Source organism: Crocuta crocuta, unplaced genomic scaffold (assembly GCF_008692635.1).
Source record: "Crocuta crocuta isolate KB4526 unplaced genomic scaffold, BGI_CrCroc_1.0 scaffold73, whole genome shotgun sequence".
NCBI classification, from domain to species: Eukaryota; Metazoa; Chordata; class Mammalia; order Carnivora; family Hyaenidae; genus Crocuta; species Crocuta crocuta.
In genome coordinates, this window is record NW_027529443.1 from 4,363,592 (window position 1) to 4,379,067 (window position 15,476).

The 15,476-nt window shown below is 38.8% G+C and overlaps 1 protein-coding gene across 5 annotated transcripts in view; it reads right to left on the minus strand.

Annotated features, from left to right (window-relative positions):
* Positions 1-15,476, minus strand: part of TNRC6A (trinucleotide repeat containing adaptor 6A) — a 94,695-nt gene that overhangs the window by 42,389 nt on the left and 36,830 nt on the right. For all 5 annotated transcript variants that reach the window (XR_013334226.1, XM_077760470.1, XM_077760471.1 and 2 more), the window contains exon 4: positions 805-1,203. Coding sequence is in view for 4 of the 5 variants with exons in the window: in XM_077760470.1 (XP_077616596.1) it covers positions 805-1,203 (399 nt within the window). In the remaining variant the exon portion in view is untranslated. The remainder of the gene's footprint in view (positions 1-804; positions 1,204-15,476) is intronic.

Consider the following 15,476-nt stretch of genomic DNA (forward strand, 5'->3'; position numbering starts at 1 on the left):
GTTAGTAAAGGCTGCTGGGATGAGACACAGGGTCGTAGCGCAACTAAGTAACGTGTCCAGTCATCTATGCTGGTATACGTGGAGCCAGGATTTAAAAACCAGGTCTACTTGGCTCTAGAAACTTGTTCACAACCAGTATATGCTAGTGTTTTCGTGTGTGGGAACCTTCATTCTCTTCAAGTCTCTATCTGACTTATAGTAACTGCTTCGAGAAATGAACGGACAAACCGTCAGAGCCCGTCAGAACATGTTGAAACAAAGAGCTTTGAGAAAACTGCAATCACATATGTTTCCATCATCACTGAGCTGTGGCAGTAACTGAATGTATGTGCTGTCCAAATATAATCTCCACGGGGATCGGTCTTTTTGTGGCACATGGTAATGGAGTGATCTTGTGCAACTCAGCTAATATCTTGGTGCCTCAGTTACCTCTGCTAAAAAGTGAGGATAAGAACTTATGCCTCACAGAGCTGGTGACAATTAATTGCAATGTGTTTAACTGCTTAGCACATCACTTGGGAGAGGGCACTCAACTGGAGCTACAGTTTTATCAATTTAAGCTATAAGCTATATATTAAAATGGGTAGAACCTGAAAGGACAGTGATTAAAATAATCATTTAAAAAGCAGGATGGGCAGTCAGCTTACAGGAAATGTTTTAGGGTTCCCCATTCATGACTGGGGAAAAAACTCTTATTTGCAGACACCGACAGACACAAATACAACCCCAAAAGCCATGAATGTATACACTTGCTACGCTGCTAATGAGGACCGTGGGAGTCTCGTAAGAAATGCCTTCTCTCACCTGACTGGTTTTTGCTGTTCTGCACCTCTCCGTTATTTTGTGGCTGTTGATTTGTTAAAGCACTGCTTTCTGACTGGCTGCTTAACACTTTAACAGCAGATCCCAGGTTTGCTGCTATGACAGGAAAATGCTGACCCCTCTTTAGAAGCTGTTTGTGTTCCTGGTGGCGAAATCGTGGTGGTACTTCCCGAGGATACCGAGGCAAGGCCTGTGGTGGCTGCGGCTGCGGCTGCTGCGGCTGCTGTGGCGGCTGTGGCGGCTGCTGCGGCGGCTGCGGCTGCTGCGGATTGTTGGCTGTGGCTCGCTTGGCATTATTATTAGTGCTGGTTGCTGTGGAAGTGCCGTTATTAGAGTTGGCAGGCTGAGGCTGGCTTACACTGGGCTTTATCTGTTCTGGCACTAATCCCAACAAAAGAAAAGGGGTGGAAAAGATTAGCCAGTAAAGTGTACCTCCACAGTAAGCCATCTAAGTAAAAAGGCACTAAGAAAAACAACCCTAAAGGAACAGAAAGTTCAAGTGCACGAGGATAGCCTCACTCACCGGCTCAGGTTTGCTTAGGAGAGAGCCAAATTTTACTTCTGCTAACTACCTCTCCAATAAAGGCATGGACACCATCAGCACCCCCTGGCCTGGACAGCTCATGCTCACCAGCTCAGTCCCATACTATACTGATCAGAGAACAAGCACCTGATTGTGCAACTAGGGAACTCACAGTAGCTTCAAGAACAAATGCTGAATCGAATTTTGTTAATCCTAAAAGAATCCCCAATTCTCTGGAAACTGTTCTTAATCTGCCTCATTTGTAATGTGTTTGGTCCCTATTCATCTTTGAAAGACTGAACACAAGAACAGGTAGAACGGATAGAAAACAACCTGACAGCTTCTTTACAAAAAGTCAAAGTTAACAATATTTTTTGTTATTAAAATGTAAAGTCTGGATCAAACAGGACAAACTCAGAACGGGGAAGTGAATACAAAGATAACAGAATGAAATCTGTGAAACTAATCAATACGAGAGAAATTACAGATAATCTCTCTTAAGCAGATCTGAGAAATAGCCATTTATCTACTATATGAACAATCTAAAATTATAAACAGTGTATTTTTAGACTCTTAAAAAAGAGATAAAATAAGTAGACAAACTGTTGGAAAGGACCTAAGCCAATGAAGATATACCCCGTCCCTAAAACTACCCAGGTGCAGCATGGCATATGAATTTTCGGTGCTAGATGGACCCAGGTTTTAATCCCAGTGCTGGGCAAGCTGTATAGATGTGACCAAGGTTGTGCTCCCCCCCTGTAAAATGGGATAACACCCATACCTTGCAGAGCTATCCTCAAGTTAACTATGTTACTGCTTAAAGAGCGCCAAGTACAAGGTGATACAAACGGTGGATATTTGTTAATGATTGGCACAATACCACCTTACACTTTGGTAGCCATTTAATGTTTCTGTGAGAGTTCAATGCATCTTTACAGATGCCACTGTCAGATAAATAAAGTGAAATGTCTCCATGTGACCAGTGAGGATGCTCAGAGAAAATGCTGCCCAAGGGCTGAGAGCTCCGGGCCTGCAATTAGAACAGCCGCCACAGAACTGGGTCATCTTTGTGTCTTTCACCTTGCCTGTGCAGGCAGTCTTGGTCTAGTACCCAGCACAATGCATAACTTAACAAACAGAAGCCATTCCGTGGGCCAAATAAAGGAAATATTTGTCAAATGCCTACAATGTGTATGACAGTGTGATAAAGGAGGTCATCGGTACCATTTCCAGTAGCCACCTCCCCCCACACCCTACCCACACCCCCAAAGCTCTAGAGTCTCCTTTACGTAGGTCTGGCCTCAGTAACTGCCTTCTATCTCTGGGCCACTGGTGGAGTTTGTCTACGTCACTAGTAAATACAGGATCTGGTCTCTCATTTTTTCAAGTGTGACTTTGATTCCTCTAAAGTAATACAAGCAAATTGTCATTCAGAAGGAACTACACTGAAAAATTACATTCCATCTATTGCTTTGAATCCCCTCCGTTCTTGAAGGCAACCAAAAAGCATTGCGTTGGTAATTTGAGCCAAGTACATTCTAGGTCTACTATACAAAGTTATATATGAAAGTCATATATAAAGTTATATATGAAACTTTTGTCTCCCAGATAATTTAATGCTCCTAGAAACCAGCCAATAATGTATATTCCTCTGCACAAGGAAAACAAGGCATAGAATATTCTAAAGTAGCTCTGAAACAAACAAACAAAAAAGGTACACATGACTATGAAATCATAAAAAACACAAAAACTCCAAGTCAACCTTTGCATGTTTAGTACCAGGTTCAGCATGGTATCTGGCAACTGAACGTAGTCTTATATACGGTTTTCTGCTGCTAAAATGCAGGCTTGCCTGCCATTTTATTACTAAAAGGAAAAGACAAGATTGTAACAATTTAAAACCCCAACATTATTTATATGAGATAGCAAGAGGAAAATGTTCTTTAATACATCCAAGGAATTAGAAGATAAGCTACAGGCAAACACTGTGAAAGACCTACGTGAATAATGCAGGAGAACCTTACACAACGCCAAAAGTGACCAGGAATTCAGAAGCAGTATTTACTTATGCTTATCACCCGGCGACCCCATCCATACCTCCAATTCAGAGAGCTGCTATACTTACCAGTAAAGTGTCATGGGGAAAATAAGGCCGAGATAGGCCCTCATTTCTGGGGTCAGAAGAAGTTAACATTTACAGTAAAAATATTAAGAAAATGTAACTACTGATCATAAAACTGAACTGAAGTGAAATCCCAGATGTAAATAGGACATGTACTATGAAGAGTAAAGAAGTTAACTGTGTGTGGAGGTAGGGAGGTAAGGACGGGGTTGCTGGGTACCAGACATAATTACTGAATGATTTTGGCTAGTGTGTTTGTGCAGTTAAAATTCAGGTTAATTATGTCAATAAGTATCCAAAGCATAAAAAGAGAAAAAGAATGAGCAAATAAAACTCAATCCATTCAAAAGATACAGAAAATGCAATAAAAAGAATTATTTCAGAATTGCAGTTAATATGAAATACAAATATGCCAAGCATAAACCCCAAAAATATCGTAATCAAAATAAACATGAATAAGTTAAATTTACTTATTAATAAAAGCTCTTTAGTTATGGGGGAAAAAACTTAAGGAGTGTACTTTGCAAAAATCATCCTGAAACAAAACAATACAGGAAGTTGAGGGGGGAAAGTATAGAGATATATGACCAGAAATGCTAACAAAATTTACATAAAAGTAATATTAATGTCAGGTTTTAAAAAATTCAATCAGAAACCATTATTAAAAAAAAGATGTTTCATACTGATAAAAGAAATGAACTAAAAAATATAAACAGCTAAAGAAACTTTATATACCAAAACATGTACATCAAATGGAGACAGAAAACGGGAAAAAAAGCAAAATCATCTACCTTGAAAACAGATAACACCTTTCTGGACAAATACCAGTGGAACAGTGTAAAAAGTACACATGCACACACCCCATATAGCACTGAAGGAAACATCACTAAATCGCAAAAAGTACGAAAAATACAGATGATACTTCTAGATTACAATGCAATGACATTCGAAACAACAAAACCATCATATAAAACTGGCTTAAATAAATTTTGAGCTCAAAAAGAAATACCAAAACTGCAAGGTTACCAAGAAAATACTAGTGAAAAGAAAACACACAATAAACTTTAAGATATGGCTAAACCAGTGCTCAAAGAAAAATTCCTAGCCTTAACTGTTTTCAACAAACAAGAATGAATTAAAAGCATCTTACTCTAATTAAAAAATGAACTAAATGGAAGCAGAGGAAGGAATTAGTGGAGATGAAAGGAGAAAATAATGACTCTACAAGTAAACTAACGACTCTTAAGGTGTGGCTTTATGAAAAAAAATAATCATTTTTTTTTAAATGGAAAAAAATAAGATGATTTTCTAAAATGAAGATATTTCTTTAGGCACAACTCTATAAATAACTTGAAATGATGGAAGAGCAATTTAACTCCGACCCTGAAAAAGGCAAGAAAATTAAAGAGTAATTAAAATTGAAGAATTTATGAAGTCACCCATCAAGCTCAGACAGTTTGACCAATACTGCCATTTGGCCTTTTTTCCCCCTAGGATACTTTTAAAAAACATGTAACTCTAAGTCTAATACTATTTAAAGTGTTGAAGAGCACCGCAGAAAATGGAACACCAACACTGTTACCAGGAAGTCTGACAAAACTTTAGTAATCCCAAATAATGGGGAGAAAAAAGAAATACAAATAGTGCCGGGGATTAAAAAAGACAGAACTCCAAATGTAAACTATGTCCCATAACATAGCTTGGCTCATCTTTCCTCAGGTCATCCTCTCATGGTTCACGGGACTGAGCCCCATGTTGGGATTCTCTATCTCTCTCTCCCTCAAAATAAATAAGCATTTAAAGAAAAAAAGAATAAAGTCTTACATGAATGTATATTTTCACTGAATGTATATTTTCTGAAAACAAACAGAGAGTGAAATGCATGCACTGTTTTTACATTTTTCCCAATGTCTTTAATATCTGGGCTTAAAAGAAAGCAGGTACATTTCACATCTACTTCTGCATCCAATTGGTTGTGACATCCACGTTATGTAGCCTCTAGAAAACTCCAGTATGTACTCATGAGAAAAAAAGAGTGAAGACCACAAGTAAACTTCCTATCGTTAGGAAACCTCTGGGGAGTCCTCAGATAAACTCTGAAAACAACTGCTCTAGAATAGCCACGTGTAGAATGCAGCTGAATATATGGTTCTAATGTTCAGTAAAAGTATGAACTAAACAATAAACTTAGGATTCAGCACAGAGGTGGGGAAAAGTCATGCGAGCAACAGAATGAGAAGCAACATCGAGACACAAAGGAGAGGCTCCTGTAGCCGATGGCAGAGCAGTTAACAGCAGGACAGCCAGAGAGGCAGGACAGAGTTCTTAAAATGGCCTCACTATTACTCAAGCAAGTATTTCTTCCTCAAATTCTCCCTATCCCACCATGTTCTGGGAACAACAGGTCCAACAGATCATCTCTTTGATAGAATTCAAATGCATCCTTATCATCTCCAATGTCACTGCTGTGACTTAGGCCCTCCTTCAATTTACTCTTGCAAAAACCTCTTAACTGGTCCCTGTGGCTTACATCTTGACTGTCCTCCCCATATCTCTCCTCTCTCTGTCCCAAGTTATCTGGATCATTAAAGTGCTTTCAGAAATAATCTAGAGTCCTTGGCATGGCTCTGATCCACAATTTTTCCAGATTCATATCCCGTTACATCATCACACATCCTTCTCTCTCACACCAAGAATCTGCAAATACTCTAAAAGGTACCATTCTTTTTCAGGATATTCTTTGCGCTTAAAATTCTTGATCTTTTCTTTGTTGTTGTTGTTGTTTTTTTAATGTTTTTTATTTTGAGAGAAAGAGACAGAGAGAGCACATGAGCAGGGGAGGGGTAGAAAAAGGGGGAGACAGAGAAACCTAAGCATGCTCCACATGTTACAGAGCCTGACATGGGGCTTGAACTCACAAACCTGTGAGATCGTGACCTGAGCTGAAACCAAGAGTTGGGCACTCAACTGACTGAACCACCCAGGTGCCCCCATCCTTGATACTTTTCTTGAAAATCTTTCTGTCCACCTTTCCTAGGAAACAATGAATTGCCCCCCAACCCCTCCCCAGGTTCTGCTAATCTTAAAAGCATTTTATGACAAGCAATTTCCCCTCAAAACTCTTAATGCATCTCTCAACCCTGCTTGCTTACTTTAAGTGCCGCCTTCTTTCTCCTTCCCTTTATCACGGGCATTCCCAAGCACTATGCACAACCAAGAACTACTGGCTGAATGAAGGACTAAAGAACTGTCAAGCATGTGACACGACTGAACCCAAAGAACAATACAGAATGATACTGAAGATGAAACACTGTGGAACACTGACATTTAACTGGAGGAATAATCAAGAACCGGAAAAGAAAAGAGAGAATAATCAAGAGAAGTAGAAAGAGTTAAAGATGATGACGGTAGCTGGCTAGTATGTTGCTGAATAACTCAGTAGTTAGAAATCTCTCCGGTAAAACTCACCCAACTCCACACCCGAAAAACAAACAACCCAGTGAAGAAATGGGCAGAAGATATGAACAGACACTTCTCCAAAGAGGACATCCAGATGGCCAACAGACACATGAAATNCTCTCCTGCAAGGGGCACCTGGGTGGCTCAGGTCATGATCTCACAGTCTGTGAGTTCGAGCCCCATGTCAGGCTCTGTACTGACAGCTTGGAGCTTGGAGCCTGCTTCAGATTCTGCGTCTCCTTCTCTCTGCCCCTCCCCCACTTGTGCTCTCTTTCTCTCAAAAATAAATGTAAAAAAAAAAAAAATCTCTGCTCTAAACAAACAAACGAATGAACAAAAAACCCAAAACCAGCATCCAGAGAGCAAGTTCAGTAAATATGAATGTTCATCTGGGGAGATACCCCAATTAACCACATCATTTTATCCACAATACCAATAAATATTTTGAAGGAATTTCATTTGGCCAGTACAAAATACATATATCCACTAAAACTTTTTTTTTTATTTTACATTTTGTTGCCATTCTGTGACCCAACCAGTCCTTTGTACAGTTTAAGTAGACAGACAAAATTATGAACTGGCCCAGAAATCAACAAGTTCTAAAAAAATTTTTTAAATGGAAAAATTACACTTGTGCAAAGAATTTAAACCAACGTTTTCCTAAATTGTGCTCCAAATCAAGACCTCCACTTTGCAAAAAAATGAAAGAACCAATGTGACAATTACTAACTTCTGCTACTTTCATGTGTTTTGATATTTATATTTCTTATGCAAAAGTGTGCTATCACTCTGTAAACTGGAAGCGTTCTAAAAAATAAGTCTATTAACAGGGGTGGGGAGAAAACCCACAGCAATTGTTCTACATTCAAGTAAAATACCAAGACTAGGTAAGAGATAATTTAATACCCAAAATCCTAAATATACCAAGTTCTAAATCTGTAAAAAAAATTTTTTTACTTATTTACTCAGTCATTAATAATTAAAATTATATTAATATTTACTGCTTTTAATCTTTAACATTTTAAATGCTATGTGAATAAATTTCAGACAACAGTAAATAAGTGAACTTCCTAGTGGCTATCTACAAGTTTAATAGAAACAACAGTTTAAATACAATGCAGTCATCAGTATCTTGAATTATTTACCAAACTCCCCAAAACATGAATTAACAAATCTTAATACCTCAAGACTTTCCTTCAGTCCTATCCTTCCAAAGTCTGTAATTTAGCTTTGTGTATGAGTCTTCATACTGGCTACATTGTAAATCTTCCAGAAATACTAGCATAAACAGCAGCCATAGTATATACAAAAATGCCATTTAAGACATGATTTCATTTTAACAGAATGAAATATTAAACTGACCTCCAAAACATAGAAACCATATACAGATTTGCATTTGAATTCTTAAAGGAATTGAAATAGCTGAAATTACCAGTTTAAAATAATACTTAATAAGCATCTATAAAATACACAGTGCTTTTAAAGATTTCTTTAGGCAAACTTCAAATTTACCTAAAGTAAGTGTGCCTAACCTCAGTATACATCATCATACAGGAAAAGACTCAGCTCAGCTCTCCGAAGACAAATGCCAAGTACCCACAAAAGCTCCTCAGCTGGAAAATGTCATTCTCACATAAGAGCAAAATTCCAGGATTTTCCTAAGTATTTCTTTTTTTTTTTTTAATAAGAAAAAACTTCCTAGCTTCTCAAACAAGTATGAGTAGGTATAACTGACAGGATAAAAATGTACTAACAACAAGCTGGAGTTTCCAGAAATTAACATTTCTAGTTGTCAATAATTAGGCTCAACTCCAAATGCTTGATGGTTAAAAAAAATCCTTACCCTTGCTCAAACAGTATTTTAAAAAATAAATGTCATCTATAAACATTCTTTAGAATCTTCATTATAGGAAATGATTTTATGCTCTTAAAAATCACAAAGTAAAGCAACTTCTGGAAGAAAAGTCAACAAACATGTTACAAGCCAGTGTATTTAAACTGTAACTGCTCATCAGGCAACAGCACATACAAGATTTGTCTTTCTTCCCTACTGATAATGTTTCCAGTAAGTAAGTATAATTTCTTTAAGCCTAAACTCTCAAATCAATTATTCTAGCTACCGTGCTAAAATAATACGGTAGTTTTCAATAGAATCTGCCTCATGATCAGAGGAAGAGCAAACACATACGGGTGAAATCAATTCTTCTTGTTTTCCTGATTAGCAGTAGCAGCAGCAATGTCACAGGGGACACAGAGTTTCAAAGAACACAAACCTGAAGAAAAACCTAAACAGATTAGAAAATTCTCTACCCCAGGAAATTCTACAGAAAGGGACTTTCCAACTTCTGTTGGTTTCCCTCTCCATAGCTTTCCCTCTCCAGAGCTTTCCGCAGAAGTGGAGTTCCGCATCACTGAACTGCGATGGAGGTGCTGCTCGCCAACTTCCCTTGTATCTAAGGCACAATAACTCAAGTTCCAGATACTTATATTTTAAAAGGGATTGGGGGGGGGGCGGGGGGACAAGCAGCCAGCTGGTTAAACAATGCAAAGAGCGTTCTGTTCTATTAAATTGAGACCATAAATAAAATGTATTTAAAACTTGGCCAAACTTTGTACTACTATAAAAATCCTCTTATTCGTTAATAAGCATCCTAGAGGATTTATAATATACTTCCCCTGTATAATACACATTCCTTGTCCTAGACTGACTTCAGTTAGTTCAGAATGCTGAAGGGCACTGAAGGGCACAGAATGGGCAAGTCTGGCTTTTCAGTTGATACACACAAACGTAAATGCTAGAATTTTCACTGTGAACAAAGGGCTGCAGTTTCAAGTGCCACTAGTCAACCTGGGAAATACCTGAACGCTTGCCAATCCATTAGCCTCTGTTAATCCTTAGCGAGTAGGCTGAACTAGACGGCTATTTGAGAATTTAAAAACTTAAAACTAATATGAACTATAACAAGTTGTATTTATATTTTACACCGGTACAAACAAATCTTGATGTATTTGTTAAAAAGTTCCTAAAGTAAGGGAAAATACCAAGCAGCAAGATACCATAAACAATTCAAAATTAAATACTGAATTTGAATTAAATATTAAATTGAATTCATTTAGTTGTAATTCGCTTCCCATACCCTAGAGAAATGGGAAGCGTACATGCTCCTGAGTCTCAGGGAAGCACCCGCTGCCAGCCCCTCACGGAACCTGATCTTCCCACTCCAACATTTCCCACGTCACATTACTACACGAAGAGAAACAACGCTGATGTGCCCCCACACAACCCTCAGCTCCAGCCTAAGCAATCTGCTCTAGAGTACAGACCCTGTCCAACAGCCAGAGGACATCCACACCACATTCACAGCACGGTACTTCCACGATCTCTAGTTAATCTATCCACCAAACCTTGTCCTATAAACACGGGAGATTCTTATAAATATGTGTGATTCAGAACAGGGGACGACGGAGGAGTTTTCCGGCAGATGTACATGCTTTCAAAGAAAAAACCAGTCAGATTGCCCCTAAGTCTCTTTCATAACTTAAATTCTAGAAGTGATCCTTAAATCTGTTTAACTACAGCTCTTATGGGATACTTGTTTAAAAAACAGATTCGTTACCCTCACAGATCAGAATCTGTATTTCTTAAAACAAGTGTCACATGTGGTTCTCACGTCTGAGTAAATTTGGAACACTGTTATGGCAGATACTGTATGAACATCTAGAGAGCTTCTGACTTCCATTTGTGACTCAAAAAAAAGGAGAATACCTAACTCCGCCAGGTGTTAGTAACAGGAGCAACAACAAAAGTCCCAAACACCCTGAAGCTCAAAAAAAAGTAAAGGAGGGGTGGGGAGGATCACCAAATGTATGCAATAAAGAAATTGTCATAAATCACTGAAGATTACAAATTATGTAGGAAATACAGGATGGGGGGCGCCTGGGTGGCTTAGTCGGTTAAGCGTCCGACTTTCGTTAGGTCATGATCTCGCGGTTCGTGGGCTCGGGCCCCGCGTCGGGCTCTGTGCTGACTGCCAGCTCAGAGCCTGGAGCCTATTTCAGAGTCTGTATCTCCCTCTCTCTCTCTGACCCTCCCCTGCTCACGCTGTCTCTCTCTCTCTCCTAGAAATAAATAAAAAATATTAAAAAAAAAAAAACAAGGAAATACAGGATGGTTAGTTTATTTTTTTAATTAGAAAAATTAAAGTTCAGATAAGTCAGTTAATAAAGTGATGGCACTTTTAAACACTTTTAGAAAACAAGCAAAATTTTTTCTAAATCTGGATAAACAGCAGGCTTTTATAAAAGTCAAGTAATCAAAAGGTAAAAAATTGTTGGGGCACCTGGGTGGCTCAGTCAGTTAAGTGTCTGACTTCGGCTCAGGTCATGATCTCATGGCTTGTGAGTTCAGGCCCCACATCAGCCTCTGTGCTGACAGCATGGAGCCTGGAGCCTGCTTTGGATTCTGTGTCTCCCTCTCTTTCTCTGACCTTTCCCTGCTCAACCTTTGTCTCTCTCTCTTCACAAATAAACATTAAAAACAGTTAAACAATTAAACAATTGTTAAGTTTAACCAAATAAAATTATGCAGTGTAACTTATTTTTTCAAGAGTGTGTGTATGTGTGTGTATGTTTATTCCAAGTTAAAAGGCAAACTGGAAAAATATTTGTCCTCTGAAACAAGTTAAAGGGATACATTCTCTCTCTCCTCTCCCACTGACTACCCCAGAGGGAAAAGAGGTACTGTTTTGATTTAAGGCAACAGTTAACAGAGTCACTAGAATTTAAGGCCAGAGTTCAAGCTAAGAGTATAAAAGTTATTTAATTTTGCTTTTCTTCTTCTGACTATATATTTTTGCATCCTCTGCATATATATATCCCCTTACAGGATCCAGTATTGGGCAAAGTTAGGTATTTTTGTCTTGTATCTCATCCTCAGAACAGCTTCAAATATATGATATAGTCTGTAATGTTGGAAATATTTCCATCAAATATATCAGAATGCTAATAAGCGTATTATACAAAGAGCTCATGTAAACTGATAACAAAAGCTCTAGGCTCAAGAGGTAAACAGGTTAAGAACAAGAACGGGTAATTTGTAATATGAAAAAAGCACAACTAATTAAACATATGATATTCCATTTTACCAATAAACAAATGTAAATCAAAGCAATAAAATGCCAATCTTGGCCTGCCAGATTTATAAAGACTCTATATACCCCATTCTCATTTTGCAGGACATACTTGCATTACGGCAGAGACGCTGCCCTGTGATTCACCCAAGTAGGGTTGGGCCCTACTTTAGCGAGAGGAAAAAGCAAATCATCGTCTAGGTGAGGAGGAGCCCTGAACTGACCCGGAAACTGCTAGTATGTGGTGTCTGGAGACTTGAGAGACTGCCAGGGTACAGCAGAACCACAGTGGTGGTGATTAAAATTTACCAAGTATCAGCATAACCACAGTGGTGGCGATTAAAATTTACCAAGTATCAGCTGGACGCCAGGCAATATAGCTGGTATCTATCTTCAGGATTCTATAAACCTGAAATATTATTTCCATTTTACAGATGAGGCAATTAAGGCTTAGAAGAAAGCTGCCCATGATCAAACATCTAGTAAACAACAGAGCTGAAATTTGAAACCAAATTGGACCCCCAAACCAATGTTTCTCCTAGTATAAATTAAGGTTCCTTTTACTTATAGGAGCAAAATCAAACTCTGAAAATAGGGAAATCACTAATTAGGGCTTAGTCTAATCTGACAGCTGCAAATCAAAAATCTCTATAATAAGATGTCTATACTCAGCATTTACTAACCTCTGGTCCAGTGATTTGTGTTCTATATTATTCCATTTCCACAATATCAAGTAGCCTGGATTATTATCTCCGTTTAACTGAGTCAAACTGAGGCTTAAATGTTGAGAAATGTGCCCAAGGTCACAGAAATAAGAACTACAAAGGCAATATTCAAATCCAATGCTATCTGACTCAGAAGCCTGGACTTTTAACACTATGCTGCATTTATGCTAGAATTCCAAGATTATCGTCTTCAGTAGAAGATTCAATACTTCCTGCTTCAGGCCAAATGCTGTCTTTACACATGATTTTATTAAGTGCATTTTTATTAAGGCTACAGCAGTGAGCGCTCTCGCACTCAGTAAGCACTCAGAAGCGCAACTTCTACTCTTATTAGAACTAGTAAGTAGAACTAACTTATTAGAACTAAATAAAAAACATAAAAGTGCAAATTACGACCTATGCTATGTTATATGCTAGTCTGGAGCTTTCTCTTACCTGGTCATAGCTGATAAAGCTAACCTCTCCTGACTTCTCCAAATTTAAACCAGAGGACTCCTGGTTTGTTTCCTTTGAAACTGAAGACCTAATTGTTGCCAAGGCAGAATCTCAGGGCTTAGGACACAACCTCAGGGTACTCCCACAAGCCTCCCAACAACTAAGGGACCAATGGCCCCTGAATCTACCTTCCAACACTAGTTTGCTTTGCTGACTGCACGAATCTCTGCTTTTCTCCTATTTCCGTCTTCGTCCTGCCCCAGCCTTATCACATGTATCTAAAGTTACAAAATTTTTCATTTCTACTCACTTTAATAATTTATTGGTATTTATAAGCAAACATATCTAAATTGGCTAGAAATAAAATGGTCCTTACCTTACAAGCAAAAAGGAGTCCTTAGTATCCTTCATTACCTCACTGAGCACAGAAATCTAGATTTACATGTATAAATGTATATAAATCATTTCTCTTTCTGAACAGGAGAAAAGGAAAAACGGTGGCTTCGATATACCTAAACAGAGTAATTTTACTATTTCTCTGGGAAGCAGGTCATTTTCCCCTTTCAGTTAGTGTAGAGCTGCAAGAGTTAGTTACAACGCTCAAAGGTATCTCCCATAGGAAGAAACACCACTGCCATTAATAAATTCTTCACCAGCAAGAGACCTGCTTCTCCTACAAAGAGGTCAGCACATATCTGCCTTAAAAAAAAGTTACCATCATGGCACACTTGGGATCAGAACCTGGTCTGCCCCTGTGACTTAATACCTGCCTGTAACACAGGAGTCGTGTTTCTACTATATATATTATGGGGAAAAACACTGCATGGAAGCCCCGATCCTAACGGGACTTCCCAACCTATGCGACAGAAACAGTCCTAGGTGTGCTGAGGGGAGGAGCACCTGAGCGGCTGCAGCCCAGCCTCTCGGGACTGGCAGCCCCTCCTTACCGTAACAGCCCCACCACTTCCACTCCCACGTGAGCTGCTGTGTGGTCAGGTCGGGAGACATACTTCAGGTCACATCGATTTGGGTCTCAGCCTCTCCTGTCAGGAGCAGCACAGGAATTCTTGGCCAAGCCACCAAGGTCCTGAATTTCATTCCCACAGGACTGTGACTGAGAAACCTAAGACTTTATGAAGTAATAAGCCGAGATCACAGGTAAATATATTTACCTTTACTACACTAAAACAAAGATGAGAATTGAAACACAGTGGGGACAAGGACTTAGAGTTGGTTTTGTCCTGCACAAGTGACAACAGTACACAAAACAGGATTGGCACACAATAAATATTTCAGGAATGTTAAATGAAAAAGCAAAACAACAAGAACAACAACAACAAACCAATGACACTTTATGGATCCTAACTTTGGGAGAATGGGTTACCACACAATTATTCTTCATTTATAGTTAAACTGTGTCCCATGACTTTATCAACTTTACCAGTCAATGAGCATGCTGAAAAGAAGGGACTTCACTATCACCCAAACTCTTCAGAAGACACTTTCTCCATCCTTCTAAGGAATGCACCACATGGAGGCTATCTCGTTTTCTGGTCAAAGTCTCTTTATATCCCCCTTAATAAAGGAGTTGGAGCAGGCATTTCAAGCTTAATTAGAAGTCAAGTTTTGTACAAGAAAGGGATTCATTTTCACTGTGTAGAGGTCTGACACATGATGAAAGCTTTTAGAAAATTGGCTTCTTACTTGGTCCTCAAAACTCTTATTCTTTTTCATCAACAAAGATGAAGTAAACAATTTCAGACCTTTCTCTAGTGATTCCTGAAAAGCCAACCACTTTATACACTGCAAACGTCAGATCCTTCCTGATTCATGAAATTATGCTGGTGATAACAATTTTTTATTTATTTCTCTGTACTCAGGGAAACACCATAAAACCTGTTAAAAGATCTCGCTGGAGTATTTTTAAAACAGGCACTGCTTTAACGATGCCTGGGTGGCTCAGGCGGCTAAGCGTCCAACTTGAGCTCAAGTCATGATCGCAGAGTTAGTGGGCTTGAGCCCCACATCAGGGTCTGTGCTGACAGCTCACAGCCTGGGGCCTCCTTCAGATTCCTTGTCTCCCCCTCTCTCGGTCCCTCTCCCACTTGGTTTCCTCCCCCTACCCTCAAAAATAAAAAATAAAAAATAAATAAACATTAAAACATCCATTATTTTAGTTCATTCACTGAATATTATTAAAGCATAGGCAATGGTGTAGCATTCCTATTTTGTCTGCCATGTAAATATAGGGCTGTTTTCAA